Genomic DNA, 20,158 nt, shown 5'->3' on the forward strand with positions numbered 1-20,158 from the left:
AGACTCCTCTGGAAGAGGAGACTGGACGTACCTTCCTGCATGTAGCTGCTGTGTTTGCCTTGTTCTGTTTAGGGAAAGACATCCAGCCTGAGAGAGCATTGGAGCCACCACAAGAAGCCCTCTGCTGGGTGCCTGCATCACCCCGAATGGACTCCTCAATATGTCTGCCCCAGCTCAATGATAGATTTCCTGTCTGCATTTCTTTTTTGCAGGGAGTGCAGATGAAATTTTCCAGTGCAGGATGCGGGGGACCCTACAGGAAGAGGGGGCCTCAAGCTGTGTCTGTGAGGTGTTTATACAGTTCCAGCCAGGAATAACCTTTCCACAGCTTTCCCAACATAGAAACCATGGGCCATGAAGTCCTCTTGTCCCCACCATGCTGGCTCCTGGCACCTCAGGTCACTAGTCACACAGCAGGGTCACTGTTAACACTGGTGGACTTGCTGAGATCTGGCAAGGCTGCAGACATTTTGGTATCACTGGGGATTATTTCTTTCTGTCTTTGGGAGAACTTCCTGCCTTTGATTCTTGCAGGTGAAGCAGGAGTGTGAGTGTGTGTGAAGCTACTGTCTGTGATAGGAGAGGAGAGAGAGGGCTGGCTCCAGTGGGCAGGGGAAGACACAGGTCCTTAATGCAATTTTATTTAAGAAGTCAGAACACCCCCCATCCGTCCATTTCCTGCTGTTAGCCCTCCAGATTGGCAGCTTTCCCCTCATCCCTGTAGGCTGCTTTCCTGTGTCCTGGGACCAAGAATCTCCCAAGGGCTCACTGCTCTTGAAAGTGAATGAAGAACGTCCGGATCTCCTTCGGGTAGATGGTGACCTTGGGGCCTCTTGGCGGTGGTGAGGGCCGACTGGAGTTTCCTGGGAGCACAAAGAGTCAGTTCAGCATGGCCCCTGGACCACCTGCTTCTCCGGGGCCCCTCCTCTCAGCATCCCCCTTGCAACAGGGCTCCTGCTGTGTCTGTGGCTCCCACTGTGGTTACAGCCCTCAGCTGACCCCTCTCAACAGGACTTCACTGCCAGGGGCACTCTCTCATTTCTGGCCTCCTCTGAGGGACAGCACAGTGAAGGCATGTACAGGGGTCCTGGCCCCACTTGGCCTCATATCTCCATGGGTTGTGGCCCTGTATATGTATATAAGAGCCTTCTCACTGAGGCCACGAGGGGGCCCTGGTCCCTCTTGGCCTCCTATCCCATAGGGTGTGGAACTCAATTCCTAAGAGCTTTATCAGTGAGGTCATTAGTGGGCCCTGTCCTTGATCTCAGCGGACTCCACTGAGGGGTCACAGCCTGGGATTTAGGCTTCCTCCTTGGGTTGAAACACGCTCATCCATCCATCCTTCCATCCATGCATCAATCTATCCATCGAAACATTCACCATTTAATCATCCACCCATTCACCATCTACTCAACAATCCATCTTCTATCTTCTTTCCCTCCTTCCATCATTCCTTTCCTCATCCATCCATCCACCCATCCATTACCCATCCATCTTCTTTTCTTCCTTCATCTTTCCAACCATGTATCATCCAATCACCCACCTGTCCAGCATTCACTTACCTTCCACCCTTCTTTATATCCTTTTTACCCAACTAACCAGCCTTCTATTAATCTGTCAGTCAAGACTGACAAAGTGTCTACCTATGTAGCCAGACTATGCTGTGTGCAGTAGACAAAGAGGAGATAAATGGGTCAGAGCAAACTGAAGGAGAGGGGAGAGCAGAGGAGGCCCCGGATTCAGCCCTGGACCTGGAAGAGCCCCATTAGGAGATGCCCAGATAAAGGGGACAAGGGCCTTGCAGGTAGAGGGAGCAGCGCAGATAGAGTAGTAAGGCAGGCTGTGGTTTGCAGGAGCTGGCTGTGTGGCACAGTGCAACGCACAGCGGGGCAAATGTCAGAACCCGAGGGTATACTTGCAAGACGAGGCTCACCCAAGGCAGGGAGAGGGTGTGTGGTCTCGGACTCATGCACACACAGCCTACATACATAGTCTGTGTGATGACTCTCCTGAAGACTGTGAACCTTCTGTGGCGGATGCAGGCAGACCTAGACTTGGGGCAGGAGGGCACCACTTCAAGGTCACACAGGCCTTAGAGGAAGAGCTGGGGTCTGGCTGGGGGTCAGGCTGGCTACCCGGGGCGGGGTCAGGACCAGGGTGCCCGAACCTCTGTGGCCGTGAGGGTCCCGCGTGCTCCAGGTCCAGCGGTGCATCTCGCTCACGTCCCAGGTCCCTGTGAGTGAGCGCTCCTCCACGGACACCACGGAGCCCAGTCCCCGCAGCACAGACTGCAGGACAGAGCACAGGGAGGGCTGAGCACCCGGACCGCAGATCTGAGCAGAGAACCCGTCGAAGAAGGGCGGCCACACCAGGGCCCAGGGACAGGATCCCCCACATTCATTGTATTGCAAGTCCCTGCGGGAGGAGGGGCAGTCCCATTTTACAGATGAGGAACAGGCTGGAAGGAGCTGCTCCCAAGTGCTGAGATTGATCAGCACTCCCAGCAGGTGGCAGGCAGGTGGGGCCACCCCAGGAAACACACAGTCACCAAGGTTTGTCTCCCGAGGTGCCTCCTCCTGGGGCCTGACTCAGTGATGTCGGAGCGGGACACGGGAGGGGCAGGTGACCTGCAGGTTCACCGTCACAGGCCGAGACAGCACGGGGTCCTGGTCCACCTCATACAGGTGCTGGAGCCGCAGCAGGACACGGCGAAGGTCTGCCTTGGCCTCGTGCTCTCGGTCTTGGGGACAGAAGGAAGGTGGAATGAGGACACAGTCTTGGCCTGGCTCTTCACACTCTCACCTCCCTTTCACATCTTCACCGTCCCTCAGAGGCAGCTAACACAGCCCCACTTCGCAGATGAGCCAAACAAGGCTCAGAGAGGGGCAGGCACTTGCCCAGACACACAGCTGGTGTGCATAAAGAAGGAGGGGGAGGATCCACCCCAGGTGCAGCCAAAGCTACCGCCTCCACCACCCACGCTGAAGCCGGCGCTGATTCTTATTCACTGGTGGGGTCTTCACTGGGCTCGTCCTTTCACCTTCCAGTTCTCTGGAAGATTCTCTCTGGCTTGGCCACTGTGAAGCATGGTATGGCCTCGTAACCCTGAAGATGAGGTGCCATCTTCAGGATTGATGTGTCAGGTCACTGCCACCAAGACCTAGGAAATGTGTTGTAATACAGCTTCCACTTTCTGGGTCCTTGGTGACCAAATGAAAAGACCCATGCTGACAACCCCACAGAGCACAGGGACGAAGTGACCTGTGCTGTGTGAGGAGGACTGAGATCATGTGGGCTCCTTGTTACTGCAGCCTAAGAGGCCTGCAAAGTCTCTTGTTTCCATCAAGTGCTGAGATTAGGGACTGGAGCTCTAGAATCAGGGAAGGACTTCTCAGAGCAGAACACGAAGTTGACCAGGATAATGGTGATGAAGATGGTGATGTTGGTGATGAGGGCAGTGACGGTGATGCTGGTGATGGTCCTGATGCTGTGACGGTGGTGGTGATGGTGATGGTGATAATGTTGGTGATTGTGGTGATGGTAGTGATGGTGGTGATGATGTTGGTGATGGTGTGGTGATTGTGGTGATGGTGATGATGGTGATGATAATGTGGTGATGATGGTGGTGGTGACGCTGAGGTGATGATGGTGGTGATGGTGATTGTGGTCATGGTGGTGATGGTGATGGTCCTGATGGTGCGATGGTGGTGATGGTGATGGTGGTGATGGTGATGATGATGGTGATGGTGATGATGATGGTGATGGTGGTGATGGCGATTGTGGTGATGGTGGTGATGGTCCTGATGGTGATGGTGATGCTGATGGTGATTGTGGTGATGGTGATGATGGTGGTGATGACGGTGATGATGGTGTGGTGATGATGGTGATGGTGATGCTGATGGTGATGATGGCGGCAGTGGTGATTGTGGTGATGGTGGTAATGGTGATGGTCCTGATGGTGTGATGATGGTGATGGTGGTGATGGTGATTGTGGTGATGGCGATTGTGGTGATGGTGGTGATGGTGATGGTGGTGATGGTGATGGTGGTGATGGTGATTATGACTGTGATGGTGATGACAATAATGGTGAAGACAATGATAATGATGGCAATGATCATGCTGGTGGAGATTCCTCGAGGATTCAAGCATCATGAGAGGCAGCAGGCCTCACGCCATCCCCTGTGGCTCCCCTGATGCAGTCTCTACCGACGTCTCTCTAGGAGGGTGGACTTGCCCAGCCCAGCCCCCTTGGCCTCCTCTTTGGCACAAGCTGCCCCTGGAAGATGCGTTTTCAGTGCACTTAGCCTGACACACATAACAGTAGCAGAGGCTCTGTCACCCCAGGTGAGGCTCCCCCATCTCACCTTCTGTGACAAGTGGAGATGCTGTGTGTCAGTGTTAGAATTCTCATGTCTACAGACTTGAGCCACAGTTGGCAATGCCCCTCTATCAGGTACAAAGATGACCTCTGCCTTTTTCCACCTTCTCCTCATTTCACAGACACTTGGAGCGTGCCAGCCTTTGGTGGGTCTCATGGAGCAGGGGAGTGGCTGAGGCACAGCCAGTCCATCCTTTGAAAAGCATGGAGTTAAGGGAGCAGATAAGCTGCAGCAACCCCAATATGAATAATGGGTTCCTGGCAGTTGTTTCCTCCTCCAGGAAGCCCTCCCTGACCCCCTGCTGGGGGCTTCCTCTGTACACAGTCACAGCACCTGACGTCATCCAGACGCACCTTGTTTCTGCTTGCTGAGTGACCCGCCTCCCTGAGGCTTCAGATCCGTCTTTGGCCAGATAAGGGAACCAGGTGACCTCACAGAGCCTGGACGACTCTGAGGAGAGTCCTTTGTACGGTGAAGGGCTGGGGACATGGCTGACATGTGGAGGCAGGAGTGAGTCTGGACACCTGAACACCTGCCTCACCTTTCTGGAGAGTCCGCAGGTGCTTTGTGTGGTTCGAGCTGTACTTCCAGCCGGGGATGCTGAGGATCTGCAGGTGGACACTTGAGGGGAGTGTCACAGCCTCTTGCTTCCAAGAACCATTCCAACTGCCTCTGTGGGCAGTTTCTGCAAGGCAGATGGACAACAAGGAAAGGCTTTGGGCCAAATTCTCCTCTCTGCATTCTTAGCTCTCCACACTAAGGCCCCCATTTAATCTGATCTCTTTCCTTCAACCACACCACAGGCAGCCTGAAGCACCTGCTGGTGCAAATGCCCCAAAATGCCTTGAATCTCTAGTCCAGCCCTTTCAAAACTGCAGATGGGGAGACTGAGACCAGAGAGAAGATGCCATTTCTTCCATAAAATGCAGCGAGTTTACACAGAGACCTGCTCTGTGAACAATTCTGGGAAGCCAGCTTCTGTGCTGTCATCTATCGCTGCCTCTGCCCAGAGGGACCGAGCTCTCCTCTTCCAGGAGATGTTCTGCTCAACTCTGGGCTCCAGCTGGAGCTACCATCCCCTCACAGTTCCCAGGCCATGGGGATTGGTCAGTCTCGGGTCACATGATTTGATCAGGACCAGTCAGAAACTTTCTCTGGGATCTCTGCTCTTGAGAGAGGAGTTTCATTTCCTCATACTAGCCGTATGACCTTGAGCAAGTCATTGAAACCTCTTTAACCTCAGGATGCCCACGTTTACAAGGAGGGGCTTAGATCTGAGGTCCCTGGTCACTTCCTGCCCCACAGTAGCTCAGGTCCCTGCAGGCACCAGCTCAGCGCCAGTGCTAGACAGGTCGGCTCACCCGGGGCAGTGATGACAGGTGCACTGTGGGACCCCCCACCTCACCGTTCATCTCTCTGAGCATCACGACGGGCCGGTGCTGCAGCGCCAGCCCACTCCTCTGGCGCAGGCCACTGGTGAGTGTCCTGGGTCCCAGCAGGAGCCAGAACACTGGGTGGACGACCGAGGAGTCATTCAGTGTGACGTTATTGTCGAGGGCCCACTGGTCATTGTTCCACAGCCGCCGGTGGAGCATGACCTGCAGGGGACAACTGTCTGACCAGGCCTGCCTGGGCCCTGGGGTCCTGGAGAGTGACCAAAGGGGCCTCCTCCTACCTCCACCTGCCCGTTCCCTTGGCTGGAGATGCCGTGTGCCTGCTCAGACAGCAGCACCAGCCTGCTTGGTAAGTCCTCGATGGAAGCCATTTGCACCATGGGGTAGTAATTCTGTGGACACAAACATTGGCAGGCTGGTGGTAAGAGCAGAGGGCCAGGTCAGCCAGCAGGTCTGGGGTCTCCCTCTGGCCCCAGGCGGCCTCCTGCATGGGCACAGCAGCAGCCCAGGTTGGCACAGTAGTGATGGGAGGGGCTCTGACTTGTGAGATGAACACACTGGGATTCAATCCAGCTCCACTGCTTCCTGACCTTATGCCCTGGGGGACTCAGCCCAGCTAAGCCTTGGTTTCCCCATATATGAAATGTGCCCAAAAGGTCCCCCTGGTGGAGGGAGACAATAAGGCATCTGTGCCAGTCCAGCCAGGGATGGCCCCCAGCCAGGGGTTCCAAATAGAAAGGGCCTGGTGTCTGGGCTGGAAAGTGCTCATACAACTTTTTGTTCTGTTTGTTTGTTCTACTGGAGCAAGATGTCCTGGGCTGATTTCCCCAGACTCTCTGGAGCCCAGGTCACAATGGGTGAGGAACAGCTGCAGAGATGAAGGGACAGAGGTTCAAGGAAGACAGAGCAGGGAGGAACCACACCCATTCTCAGGGCTCCAGTGGAAGGAGCGAAAACTAACAGGGATGGAGGCTCAGGAGGTGGTCAGCACGGCACTGCCCCTGGATCATCCCAGGGCTCAGTGCACTTCTCTTCCCAGGAGAGTACCGAGGGCCAGGGACACCCAGGGACTCAGCCAAGGTCACGCTTTTGGAGGGCGAAGCCCTGGGAGCTGACTGATTTTGGAGTTCAGCCCCTGCTCAGCCCTCCCTGGCAGCCAGGCTGTGGCTCAGCTCAGAGCAGCAGAGGAGGGTCACACCCCATTCAGGCCTAGCCAGGTACCACATGCTTAATCCTCAAGCAGCCCCCAGTGGGTCACCCATTGACCGAGTAAGACCCACGGTGGACATAGGAAACCTCAAGGACACACCTCACACACGGCAGCCCCAGACTCTGAGACCACGTCTGAACATGCCTGGGCCACAGCCCCTAGGGGCGGACAAAGGGCAGTTGGGCTCTGGGAGATGCTCTAGACCTAAAGGGGCTCTCCTGCCTTCTGGAGAAAGGTCACCAGGACTGGATCTGTGGCTGCCACACCCCGGGACAGCTCAGGGTGTACCCGAGCGATGGTGTTCCACATGTTCTGCCGGTAGGGCCTGCGCTGCATCTGGTAGCCATTGTTGTCCGAGTGGAGGACCTGCCCCGTGTTCAGATCAGTGCTTGTCCTCAGGATGGCCTCACGGTTCAGCTCCAAGGGGCCCACCCGGTACTCCTGCTCTATGCGATGGCAGAGCAGCTCCCCGTCAGAGCTCTGGGGCCCGCGGGCCAGCCAGGAGTAGATGGCGAATGTGGGCTCATTGTCGTTCACCTCCCTGGAGGAGAAGCAGGAGAGGTAGGTCAAGACTTGGGAGCATTCTGGGTGCCCTGCCCTTCTTCTTTCTTCCTTCCTCTCCTTCCATTTCCCTTCCTCCATCCTTCCTGCCGCCAGGGGTACAGGGAGCCTGCTCAGGCAATAGAACAGGAGCAACCCAGTTCTCTGAAGGTTCTGGTTACCAAGTCATACCTGGGTGGCTCTGTCTGTCCTGCTAATGAAAACACAAGAACTGCTCTCATGTCTAGGTCACTGTCACTGTGGGCTCCTGTCCCGCCTCTAGACTTAGGTACCACCAAGGTGACACAGCACAGGCAAGCAGAGCAGGACTGCAGAGACTGGAGCAGCTCATGACTTCATCGAACTTCCATGGAGGAAGGACCATGTGCCAAGCCCAGGTCCAGGAGCTGGGTGTCTGAAGCATGATGGGCCCTCATTTCCCCATTCACCTGCCTGTGAGCACCTCCATGTGCTGAGCACAACCAGGGGGCCACCTTCACCTGTAGAAGTACTGCCGGATCTCAGTCACCAGCGGCCCCTCCACAATCTCCATCCTCACAGCCTCCCACGCTGGCTCTGCTCTACCACTGGGTGTGAACACATAATTATCTGAAATGGGGTCATGATTGGAATCACTCTTCACATGATACTCCATGAAACTCTGGGTCACCCGTACTGTTCGGTTACTCCGCCTGCACAGAAAGGAAAGAGAAAAGAGTGTCATCATCATGGCCATCTCATCCTCATTCTGGGACCCAGGCTGACAGAGCCTCTGGAGATGCCAGCCTGGGCCAAGGGGGGAACACAAACAACCTCCTAAGTGCACCAGTGACATGTGTGAGCTCACTTAGTGAAGCTCATGCACTTGGTTTGGATAAGAGCGGTATGGACCCACCAGAGCTCACATGACATCAGATCCTTTCCCTTTCCTGGTTGTTGCTGTTGTTCAGTTGCGAAGTCATGTCCGAATCTTCTGACCCCACACACTAAAGCACACAAGGTTTCCCTGTCCTTCACTATCTCCTGGAGTTTGCTCAAATTCATGTCCATTGAGTTGGTGATGCTATCTAACCATCTCACCCTCTGCTGCCCCCTTCTCCTTTTGCCTTCCATCTTTCCCAGCATCAAGATCTTTTCCAATTAATGGGCTCTTCCCATCACATGATCAAAGTATTTGAGCTTCAGCTTAAGCATCAGTCTTTCCAATGAATATCAATGGTTAATTTCCTTTCGGATTGACTAGTTTGATCTCCTTGCAGTCCAGTGAACCCTCAAGAATCTTCTGCAGTACCACACTTCAAAAACATCAATTTTTTGGCACTCAGTTTTCTTTATGGTTCAACTCTCAAACCCTCACATGACTACTGCGAAGACCAAAGCTTTAAGTATATGGATATTTGTTGGTAAAGTGGTATCTCCATTTTTTAATATACTGTGCAGATTTCACATAGCTTTTTTTTGCCATGGAACAAGGATCTTGAATTTCACGTTACGTCATGATCTGCTGCAGTAATTTGTGGAGCCCAAGAGAATAAAATCTGTCATTTTCTCCATTTTTCCTGTTTCTATTTGCCAAGACATGATGGGACCCGATGCCATAATCTTAGTGTTTTGAATGTTGAGTTTTAAGCCAACTTTTTCACTCTCCTTTTTCACCTTCATCAAGAGGCTCTTAGGTTCCTCCTTCACTTTCTGCCTTTAGAGTGGTATCATCTGCATATCTGAGATTGTTGATATTTCTCCTGGCAATCTAGATTCCCCCTTGTGATTCATTCAGCCTGGCATTTCACAGGATGCACTGTGCATATAAGTTAAATAGTCAAAGTGACACTATACAGCCATGAGGAACTCCTTCCCCAATTTTGAACCAGTTGGTTATTCCACATCCAGTTCTAACTCTTGCTTCTTGAGTTGTATACAGTTTTCTCATGAGATAGGTAAGGTGGTCTGCGGTTCCCATTTCTTTAAGAATTTTCCAGTTTCTTTTGATCCAAATCCAAGGCTTTAGTATAATTAGTGAAGCAGAAATAGATATTTTTCTGGAATTCCCTTGCTTTTTCCCTGATCCGACATATGTTGGGAATTTGACCTCTAGTTCCTGGAAGTTCTCAGTTCACATACCACTGAAGCCTAGCTTAAAGGATTTTGAATACATCCTTGCCAGCATGTGAAATGAGAGCAACTGTACATTAGTTGGAACATTTTCTGGCATTGCCCCTCTTTGGGACTGGAATGAAAGCTGATCTTTTACAGTCCTATGGCCACTGCTGAGTTTTTCAAATTTGCTAACATACTGAGTGCAGCACTATCACACATCATCTTTTAGGATTTTAAATCGATCAGCTGGAATTCCATCACCTTCACAAGGTTTGTTTGTAGTAATTCTTCCTAAGTTGAAAGAACTCTTACAACTGCACAATAAAGAACAGCCCAATTTTGAGATGGGCAAAGGATCTAAAAAGACATTTCACCAGAGAAGATGCACAAATGGCCAAGAGGCCCATGAATAGATGCTCAACATCTACAGTCCATAGGGTTGGAAATCAAAGCCACAGTGAGATAGCACATCACGTTCACTAGGGTAGCTATATGGACCAGGCAGTTAATACAAATGCAGGTGGGGTATGGGGAAATCAGACCCTCATAGTTTTGGATAAGATTGAAAAATGGTGCAGCTGGGTGGGACACAGTCCAACAACTTCTCAAAGTGTTAAACATAGAGTTTCCTGTGACCAAACAATTCCACTCCTAGGAAATGACCCAAGAGAAAGGAAAGCTTTTGTCAACACAAAATCTTGTACATGCATGTTCACAGTGGACTTATTCACAAAAGCCCCAGAATGAAAACCACCCACATGTCCATGAGGTGAGAACTGGATAAATGAACCCAGGAATATCTGTCAGTGAAATATAAATCAGCCCCCAAGAGGAACTGGGTCTCACTCCCACTGCAATGTGAATGAAACTTGGAAATATGATGCTGAGTGGAAGAGTCATCATGCAAAATGTCAGGCTGGATGAACCGCAAGCTGGAATCAAGATTGTCAGCAGAACAACAATCTGAGATGTGCAGATGAAAGTGAAAGTGGAAAGCCCTCAGTTGTGTCCGACTCTTGGCAACCTCATGTACTTTACAGTCCATGGGATTCTCCAGGCCAGAATCCTGGAGTGGGTAGTTTTTCCCTTCTCCGGGGGATCTTCCAATACCAGAGATTAAACCCAGGTCTCCTGCACTTCAGGTGGATTCTTTACCTGCTGAGCCACAAGGGAAGCCCAAGAACACTGGAGTGGGTAGCCTATTCCTTCGCCAGGGTATCTTCCCGACCTAGGAATTGAACTTGGGTCTCCTACATTGCAGGTGGATTCTTTACAAACTGACCTATCAGGGAAGCCCTACATGCAGATGATACCACTCTAATGGTGGAGAATGAAGATGAACTAAAGATCCTTTTGATAAGGGTGAAAGATGAGAGTGAAAAAGATGGCTTAAGTCTGAACATTCAAAAAACTAAGGTTATGGCATCTATTCTCATCACATCATGGCAAATATAAGAGAGAAAAATGGAAACAAAGACAGACTTAATTTCTACCTCCAAAATCACTGCAGATGGTGACTGCAGCCAAGAAATTTAAATACACTTGTTCCTTGGAAGGAAAGCTATGACAAACCTAGACAGCACACTAAAAAAGCAGAGATATCACTTTGCAGACAAAGGTCTGTATAGTCAAAGCTATGGTTTTTTCAGTAGTCATGCAAAGATGGGAGAAGTGGACCATAAAGCCATAGATCTGATGCTTTCAAATTGTGGTGCTTGGGAAGACTCTTGAGAGTCCCTTGGACTGCAAGAAGATCAAACCAGTCAATCCTAAGGGAAATCAACCCTGAATATGCATTGGAAGGACTGATGCTAAAGTTGAAGCTTCAATACGTTAGCCATCTGATGAGAAGAGCAGACTCATTGGAAAAGACTCTGATGCTGAGAAAGACTGAGGGCAGGAGGAGAAGGGGGTAACAGAGGATGAGATGGTTGGATGGCATCACTGACACAATGGACATGAATGTGAGTGAACTCCCGGAGGGAGTCGAGGACAGAGGAGCCTGGGGCACTGCAATTGATAGGGTCACAAAGTCAGACACGCTGTAGCGACAGAACAACAACCACCGTGTGAAGGATACCAGGCTCCAAAGGGCCCCGTAGGGTGTGATTCCATTGACTGAAATGTCTAAATTAAGCAAGTCCAGGAGATTCCACTAGCCAGGTAGCCCTGTGTGTGTGCTTAGTTGCTCAGTGGTGTCTGACTCTTTGCAACCCCATGGACTCTAGCCTGCCAGGCTCCTTTGTCCATGGGATTCTCCAGGCAAGATTACTGGCGTGGGTTGCCATGTCCTTCTTCAGGGGATCTTCCCAATCCAGGGACTGAACCCAGGTCTCTTGCATTGCAGCTGGATTCTTTACCACCTGAGCCAGCAGGGAAGCCAGGTCCCTGAGGGAGGTGAAAAGAGGACATGTGAGGATTCTCTCGGGGGTGATGTAACTGTCCTAACCTGAGTGTGGAGATGCCTGTACGACGCTGTGATCACAGGGAACAGCACAGACGTGTACAGTGTAAAGTGATGACCCAGACGGTATGTGCCTTTCAGCAACACCCTTGATGTATATAAAAGAACAAAGGCCCTCCTCCAGCAAAACTGCCCTGGGGTGGTCTGTGCACATGCTGGCTCCCTGCCTTAGGCCTTTGCATGTTCGGGTCCTTCCCAGGAACCACTGCCCCCTCCTCTGACCCACAGACTCCTTCCTGCCCTTCAAGGCCTCACACCTGGCTCCAGGGGCCTCATCCCTGCCACGCCCACTCTGCACCACCCTTTCTCAGTCCCCACAGCCTCCCCTCTCTGACTCTGCAGCAGGCACTGGTGGTTTCCCTACTGGGACGTGAAGTGGCACCATAAGGAACATGCTGTCCTCCCTGAGACAAAAGCACCTGAAGACACACAGGGTGAGGAAGGTGGACAGCAGGACGCGTGCTCTTCCCCTGGGGAGCACCATGTGGGGTCCTGGCTTAGGGATGGGGTACCTGAGGGAGGGAAGAATGGGGTGGCGAGACGGACCTGGCTGTTCAGGGGTGTTCCAGAAGGGGCATGGGGCCTGAGTGATGACAGAGCTCAAGCTGGCCTGCAGACTCCACCTTTCAAAGCATGACCCCTTGGAGGAGGGGGGGCAGTCACTCACAACCTACTGGGGTGACAGCCCATTTCTTCTGTTCCACCAGAGTCTCTGCAGTCAGCCCTGACTACGTGCCTCATGCCCTCTCAAGAAGGACCTGTGGGTTGACTGGAGGAGGGAGCCCTATTGAGGGGGTCCAGGTCTGTGCTTGCAGACTGCTGACAGATGACAGGGCTGAGCTGCAGGTGACACTCACCTCAGACTGATGTGCCCTGTCTTCCTCCCTTTCTCTGGCTGCCTCCTCCTTCTCTTTCCTTACCTCACTTTCTGCCCGGTGCCTGGACCCCCACCCCAGGTTCCTTGACCCTCTCCCTGGCAAACTTCTGTTCCTGTTAGGAGATCACATCAAGAAACAGAAGTGGGTGCGTTGGACAAAGAGCTGAAGAGGTGTCGAAACTGCCTATCGTGTGACCTCACCATGGACAGGGCTCTGGGGGCCTTTCCTGGGGCTCAGCTGCCCTCTCTGCTGCCAACGAATAGCGGGTGGTGAGTGAATAGTTCAGTGGATGGGTGGATGGATGGATGGATGATGCATGGATGGATGGATGATGGATGGAAACCAGGAAGGTTAGATGCATAGATAAGTGGTTGTGTGAGTGCATAGTGGATGGGACTGTGGGTGAATAGACGGATTTCATATGGCTCTCAGTTTTAAAAAGTTGATCTCATGATTAGTATGTTTTCCCGGGGTGTGTTAGGATATACCCCATTTTATGAGGATTAAAATTTTTGGAATGAACAAGTTCAAGAAAGGCTGTATGGACCTGGCTTAGATTCCCACAACTAGACTGGTTTCACTGCAGGGAGCTTCATCACCATCACACCCTCGCCCTGCAGCTGAGGAAATGGAGACCCAGGTGGGGCATCACCTGCCCAGGTCCAGGGTGCTCCTGGCCTCAGAGGCACAATGGCTGCACCTTACCTCTCCCAGATGCTGTGCATCAGGTTGGTGTCTGTGTCCAGGAACACGGTGTAGCAGTCATTCTCCACAAGCACCAGGTGGCAGCCCACTTGTCTGCCACGTCTCCTGAGTCTGGGTCCAAAATGCTGGGTGCTGGCCACAAAGGGTGCAGTCTCCCCAGTGGCCTTCTGGGAACTCCTGCTGGGCCGGATGCTGTAGTGCCGGTAACTGAGTCCTGGGATTGTGGTCAGCATGCGCAGGTCATAGGCAGAGGGCATCTCCTTTGAACTCTGGACCTGAAACGCCTGAGGGAAAAGATGAATGATGGATGTCAGGGATGGAAGATGCCTCAGTCCCCTTGGAAATCCTGGGCTTACACACCTGGTGGATGGGGTGCTTGCTCTGCACAGAGACAGTTGGGTCATTCAAAACTGGGCTGAGCTGGGCTCCCCTCCTGCATCCTCCCTGCTCAACCGGGTCCAAACTCTTCTCCCTCCTTCCTCTTTCTCCATCGGGGCTGCAAACCACCTGCCCTCTTCACACATTCCCTCCTGTTCCTGCCTCTGAGCCGTTGTTCATGCCATTCCCTTGACCTCTTTGAAGGGGGCTCCCTTGTCTCTTAATCCTCCAGTTTTCCCAAGGAGGGAGGTTTCCAGATTATCCTACAAGACTTTCTCCATCTTCATGTCATCTGATTCAGGGAAGGGAGTTGGATGAGGACAAGAGGTCTATGCAGGAGGTCCTTCACTTTCTAGGGAACATGTGTCATTTCTGAGTCCTGTGTGGAGGGTTTGGGGGATCTATGAAGAAACTCATGTTTCACTTCACAGTCTCCAGCACGGCCTTTCTCTGAGCTAAAGAAGACACCTGTTGCCACCTCACATCCCACACTTGTCCTGAAGGATTTCCTCCACCACAATTGTCATCTGTCACTCCTACACTTTCTTATTTTCTTCTTTCCTGCATCCCCCACTAGAATAGAAGCCCCATGAGAGCAGGGATTATTGTCTACATGATTATTAAAGTTTCTCCAGTGCCTAGAGTAACACCTGGCACATATTAGGTGTTCAGTAGGCTGTGGGGGAGGCCTTACAAATAGCTGTGAAAAGAAGAGAAGTGAAAAGCAAAGGAGAAAAGGAAAGATATAAACATCTGAATGCAGAGTTCCAAAGAATAGCAAGAAGAGGTAAGAAAGCCTTCTTCAACGATCAATGCAAAGAAATAGAGGAAAACAACAGAATGGAAAAGACTAGGGATCTCTTCAAGAAAATCAGAGATACCAAGGGAATATTTCATGCAAAGATGGACTCGATAAAGGACAGAAATGGTATGGACCTAACAGAAGCAGAAGATATTAAGAAGAGATGGCAAGAATACACAGAAGAACTGTACAAAAAAGATCTCCATGACCCAGATAATCACGATGGTGTGATCACTGACCTAGAGTCAGACATCCTGGAATGTGAAGTCAAGCGGGCCTTAGAAAGCATCACTACGAACAAAGCTAGTGGAGGTGATGGAATTCCAGTTGAGCTATTCCAAATCCTAAAAGATGATGCTGTCAAAGTGCTGCACTCAATATGCCAGCAAATTTGGAAAACTCAGCAGTGGCCACAGGACTGGGAAAGGTCAGTTTTCATTCCAATCCCAAAGAAAGGCAATGCCAAAGAAGGCTCAAACTACCGCACAATTACATTCATCTCACACACTAGTAAAGTAATGCTCAAAATTCTCCAAGCCAGGCTTCAGCAATATGTGAACCGTGAACTTCCTGATGTTCAAGCTAGTTTTAGAAAACGCAGAGGAACCAGAGATCAAATTGCCAACATCCGCTGGATCATGGAAAAAGCAAGAGAGTTCCAGAAAAACATCTATTTCTGCTTTATTGACTATGCCAAAGCCTTTGACTGTGTGGATCACAATCAACTGTGGAAATTCTGAAAGAAATGGGAATACCAGACCACTTGATCTGCCTCTTGAGAAATTTGTATGAAGGTCAGGAAGCAACAGTTAGAATTGGACACGGAACAACAGACTGGTTCCAAATAGGAAAAGGAGTTCGTCAAGGCTGTATCTTGTCACCCTGTTTATTTAACTTCTATGCAGAGTACATCATGAGAAACGCTGGGCTGGAAGAAACACAAACTGGAATCAAGATTGCCGGGAGAAATATCAATAACCTCAGATATGCAGATGACACCACCCTTATGGCAGAAAGTGAAGAGGAACTCAAAAGCTTCTTGATGAAAGTGAAAGTGGAGAGTGAAAAAGTTGGCTTAAAGCTCAACATTCAGAAAACGAAGATCATGACATCTGGTCCCACCACTTCCTTGGAAATAGATGGGGAAACAGTGGAAACAGTGTCAGACTTTATTTTTCTGGGCTCCAAAATCACTACAGATGGTGACTGCAGCCATGAAATTAAAAGATGCTTACTCCTTGGAGGGAAAGTTATGACCAACCTAGATAGCATATTCAAAAGCAGAGACATTACTTTGCCAACAAAGGTTCGTCTAGTCAAGGCTATGGTTTTTCCAGTGGTCATGTATGGATGTGAGAGTTGGACTGTGAAGAAGGCTGAGCGCCAAAGAATTGATGCTTTTGAACTGTGGTGTTGGAGAAGACTCTTGAGAGTCCCTTGGACTGCAAAGAGATCCAACCTGTCCATTCTGAAGGAGATCAGCCCTGGGATTTCTTTGGAAGGAATTATGCTAAAGCTGAAACTCCAGTACTTTGGCCACCTCATGCAAAGAGTTGACTCATTGGAAAACACTCTGATACTGGGAGGGATTGAGGGCAGGAGGAGAAGGGGACGACAGAGGATCAGATGAGTGGATGGCATCACTGACTCGATGGAGGTGAGTCTGAGTGAACTCCGGGAGGTGGTGATGGACAGGGAGGCCTGGCGTGCTGCGATTCATGGGGTTGCAAAGAATCGGACACGACTGAGCGACTGATCTGATCTGAGTATTTAAGAGCATTTAGACTTAGTGGGTGGTGCCTTTGGGTTGGAGGGGGATGTTATATATTGGATCTACTCATCCCAACACCCTCATGTCTCCCGACCCTGACATAGAGGAATCTTCCTCCTCTGTCTCAGCTAAGGATCACTGCCCTGCCTGCCAGGTCATCACCCCATGCCTTAACTGTCCGTTTCTGTGTCTGTTTCTTGAATCCCAGGATGGTTCCACAGTCCAGGGATGAGCACTCATCTGGGGCCAGGCTCAGAACAGACATTTGGCAGTGTTTCTGGAATGATGGACTGATGAAATTCCCTCTCTCACCTCTTCAAGAAAGGGCTGGCTTGGTAATAGTAGGGTCAGCTCTAGAACCAAGTCTAGCCCCAGGTCTGGGAAGGAGATGAGGAGGGACCACACAGGATGTGGATGTCATAGCTGGGGCCTGCCCCTACGACAGCACCTCCATAAATGCACAAATAGGACTATTTCTGGCTTCCCCATGAGAAGTAGAAATGTACACATATGTGTATATATATATATTCCCAATGAGGGGCTGGACTGTGGGTGGATGCCTCCCATGGAGCTGAAGATACCATGAGACCTTCCAGGGCAGGAAGAGTAGAGCAGACTTCTGGTCAACTCAGATGCCCAAAGCCTAGGGTCAGTCCCCTGGGTGGATCCACTGACCCTGATGGTGACTCACCCATAGGACACTGTCCTCACAGTGAGAGCAGCGTGTCACATGTTCCTTTTAGATGCCTACTTCTGGGGCCCCAGCCCAAAGCAGGGTCAGCAACAGGGCATGCACCATAGATGGGATGTCACCCTTACCTGTGCAGGGACAGGGCGGCCTGACTCGTCTGTGATGCTGACATTGGGGAAGTCCAGAGTCAGGGTGATGATGGTGGTGACTGTCCAGGCCAGCGGGTTGTAGACCACTGCAAAGTGGCCCCCAGGCTCCGGGCCTGCACACAGAGAACAGGCTCTACTGCTGTACCTGACCCACCCCTCACCCCGGTGCCCCTTGGAACAAGAGAAACTGAGGCAGGTGAGATGAGTTCTGCAGAGTCCAGGGGGAGGAACAAGCAGACACGTGGGGTCTGACGTCCAACTCCCTCCTAATCTGTTCAAGCTGGGTCTTGGTTCCCAGGAGGGGTGGGAGAGCATCCACCCAGAGATGAGGGTCCATGAGCTCCTCAGTCATCTCTTCCTGTCAGCCCACTTTACTGGTGCGGACACTGAGCTGCAGAAAGAAGGGTCAGCTGCCCAAGGTGACCCATGTTCTAAGGCAGTGTTCCAAAGCTTAAAAGCTTGGAAATGTACAGAAAATTCTCTGGAGCTTGAAGGGTCAAGGCCAATCACCAAGGTCAGCACTGGAGGTCTCTTTGGTATGAACCTGGATTCTCTTTCCACTCCATCCTCCACCAGATGTGCCCCAGGATAAGGTCGTGTCCGATGACTCCCGGATCCCTGAACACTGCACACACTGTCCAGTCCCTGGCCTCTGCCCAGGCAGCTCCCATGGCTGGATGCCTTTCTGGGGTCTCCACCTACACCTTGCTTGGGGAGTCAGTCGCCCTTCTGAGCTCATTGGAATAGCCAGCCCCACCAGGAACCGGAAGAACCCAGTTCTAAGTCCCTTACTGAGAAAGTCTTCCCCTCCCAACACCAGTCTGCATGGGCAGAGTTCCTGTGTGCTGCACCCCTGGTCTCCAGGGCCCTTCCAGACTCTGAAAGTGGGATGGGACTGCACACAGACACAGAGCAGAGGGCAGAGCTGGGCAGTACAACCGGGCAGACACCTGCCATGGCCCACTGTGCCCCCAGGGGCCTCGCTTACCTGAGTTTGCTGGAGACCTGTCCTGGGTGATGGAGGCCATCAGCTTGTGCACCCCTTGCATCCCGGTGCTCAGGTGCTCCACAAACATGTCACCAACCTTGCCGGCGTGAGTCCCGGTGATGGCATCGTGGTGCTGGACCTGGGCCCCCGCAGGAGCAGGACAGGAGTGGGGTCAGGCCAGCCTCTGCTCAGCACCTGCTGTCCTGACACCCACAGGGCCCTGACACCACTTCCCTCTCAGCAGGTGCTGCTGGAGAATTGGGGGTTCCTCCCACTTTACAGAAGAGGAAACTGAGGTCAGAGAGGTCGATGAACTTTCCCAAGTGTTTTTGACCTTGGGAAAACGCATAACTGTGTCCCTGACTCTGGACAGAAAACTGACTTCTGAAAAGGACCCTCCCCAGCTTCCCTCCATGACCCAGCCATCCCATAATGAGAGGGTAACAAGCAGGAAGGCCAGGGGTCTCCAAATGGAAGAGTGTCAAACATTTTTCTCTCTTAAGAGGCAGGAGGAAACAAACTAGTGTTATTTTTTTTTCCCTTTTCTATACAAATTTAAAAAGAGGTTTCTCTTAAAACTCTGTGTTGCCATAATGACACCTGGTTCCACCTGAACTTTTCTCCAACCTTGAGCTCACCAACGCATTTCCTTATGGAAGTGTTGGTCTTAAGCTGTGCTAACGTACAGTGTATTTCCCCAGACTCTGTCTTCAAGTCGGTTCCCCCTAAAGACTCAGGACCCACTTGACAAGCCAGTATGTTGTACTCATGCATTGCTCTCCTAATCTATGTTACCGAAACTGTGTCTGTGTATGACAGTCTGCCCTTCTTCAAGATTCACGTCAATCATTTCATGGCCCGGGATGACTCCCCTGGTGCTAATGTTATCTCAGTGAATCTTGTGGGTGAGGGGCCTGGTGCCATTCTCTGAGTTTTGAGACATTTCCTTTCTCTAATTAGCAGATTTCTAGTAGCTATGTAACACCCAGCTAAAGACTGGCAGGGGGATACTCTTTCTGCCCCCTTCTGATGTCTATGTCAGAAGCTTTCTCTATCTCTTTTATACTTTAATAAAACTTTATTACACAAAAGCTCTGAGTGATCAAGCCTCGTCTCTGGCCCTGGATTGAATTCTCCTCCAGAGGCCAAGAATCTGGTGTTTTTCATGGTTCAGCAACAACCTTTCAATAAGTGCTGATACCCTGCTCCAGAAAAGCCCCACACATGGCCTATTACTTGCCTGCACCACGTAGGGTTGGATGACCTCCTCTTCACAGAAGGGAAACTTGAGTCCCCGTGAGGTGAAGCCACATGGCCACCCCCTCTGATGGGTGCTAAAGTCAATCCCCTTCACCCCCGCGCAATGACTAGTCCTGCCAACAATTCTTTTTAGTGACTGAATGTCATGAGCAGCGTGGCCCATTTCTGACTACTGAAGAGACAAGTTGTAGGAGATCTTCGGTCTCAGTTTTCCCATCTGTACAGTGGGGACAAGTAAGATGCAGAGTTATGAACAACTTCCTTTGTGGCAGCACAGAGCCCAACAACCTATGTGTGTTTGGATATAGGGTTCTCATTTTCCAAGGAGGACATTAGAGCTCAGAGAGGGCAAGTCAATAGCCTGAGCTCAGAGATCTGGGCTGAGATTTGAGCCCAGCATTGGATTGTTGGACATCAGTGCTACTCCACTTTGCCCTTTTCTCTCTGGGGCA

At 51.3% G+C, this 20,158-nt stretch overlaps 1 protein-coding gene across 1 annotated transcript in view; it reads right to left on the minus strand.

Moving 5' to 3' along the window:
- Positions 1 to 625: 625 nt before the first annotated feature.
- The window catches only part of LOC147370225 (epididymis-specific alpha-mannosidase-like), a 53,909-nt gene continuing 34,376 nt past the window's right edge, over positions 626 to 20,158 (minus strand). The window contains exons 9-19 of the mRNA XM_086404700.1: positions 18,447 to 18,585; positions 17,438 to 17,571; positions 13,668 to 13,951; positions 8,024 to 8,215; positions 7,272 to 7,524; positions 6,055 to 6,165; positions 5,785 to 5,977; positions 4,921 to 5,064; positions 2,628 to 2,740; positions 2,168 to 2,288; positions 626 to 863 (exon numbers count right to left, since the gene is read on the minus strand). Coding sequence (XP_086260826.1) covers positions 766 to 863; positions 2,168 to 2,288; positions 2,628 to 2,740; positions 4,921 to 5,064; positions 5,785 to 5,977; positions 6,055 to 6,165; positions 7,272 to 7,524; positions 8,024 to 8,215; positions 13,668 to 13,951; positions 17,438 to 17,571; positions 18,447 to 18,585 — 1,782 coding nt within the window. The 3' untranslated portion in view covers positions 626 to 765. The remainder of the gene's footprint in view (positions 864 to 2,167; positions 2,289 to 2,627; positions 2,741 to 4,920; positions 5,065 to 5,784; positions 5,978 to 6,054; positions 6,166 to 7,271; positions 7,525 to 8,023; positions 8,216 to 13,667; positions 13,952 to 17,437; positions 17,572 to 18,446; positions 18,586 to 20,158) is intronic.

This window comes from Bos grunniens, chromosome 6, assembly GCF_055505025.1.
Source record: "Bos grunniens cultivar Pamir isolate PY7600 chromosome 6, Bosgru_T2T1.0, whole genome shotgun sequence".
In the NCBI taxonomy this organism is placed as follows: Eukaryota; Metazoa; Chordata; class Mammalia; order Artiodactyla; family Bovidae; genus Bos; species Bos grunniens.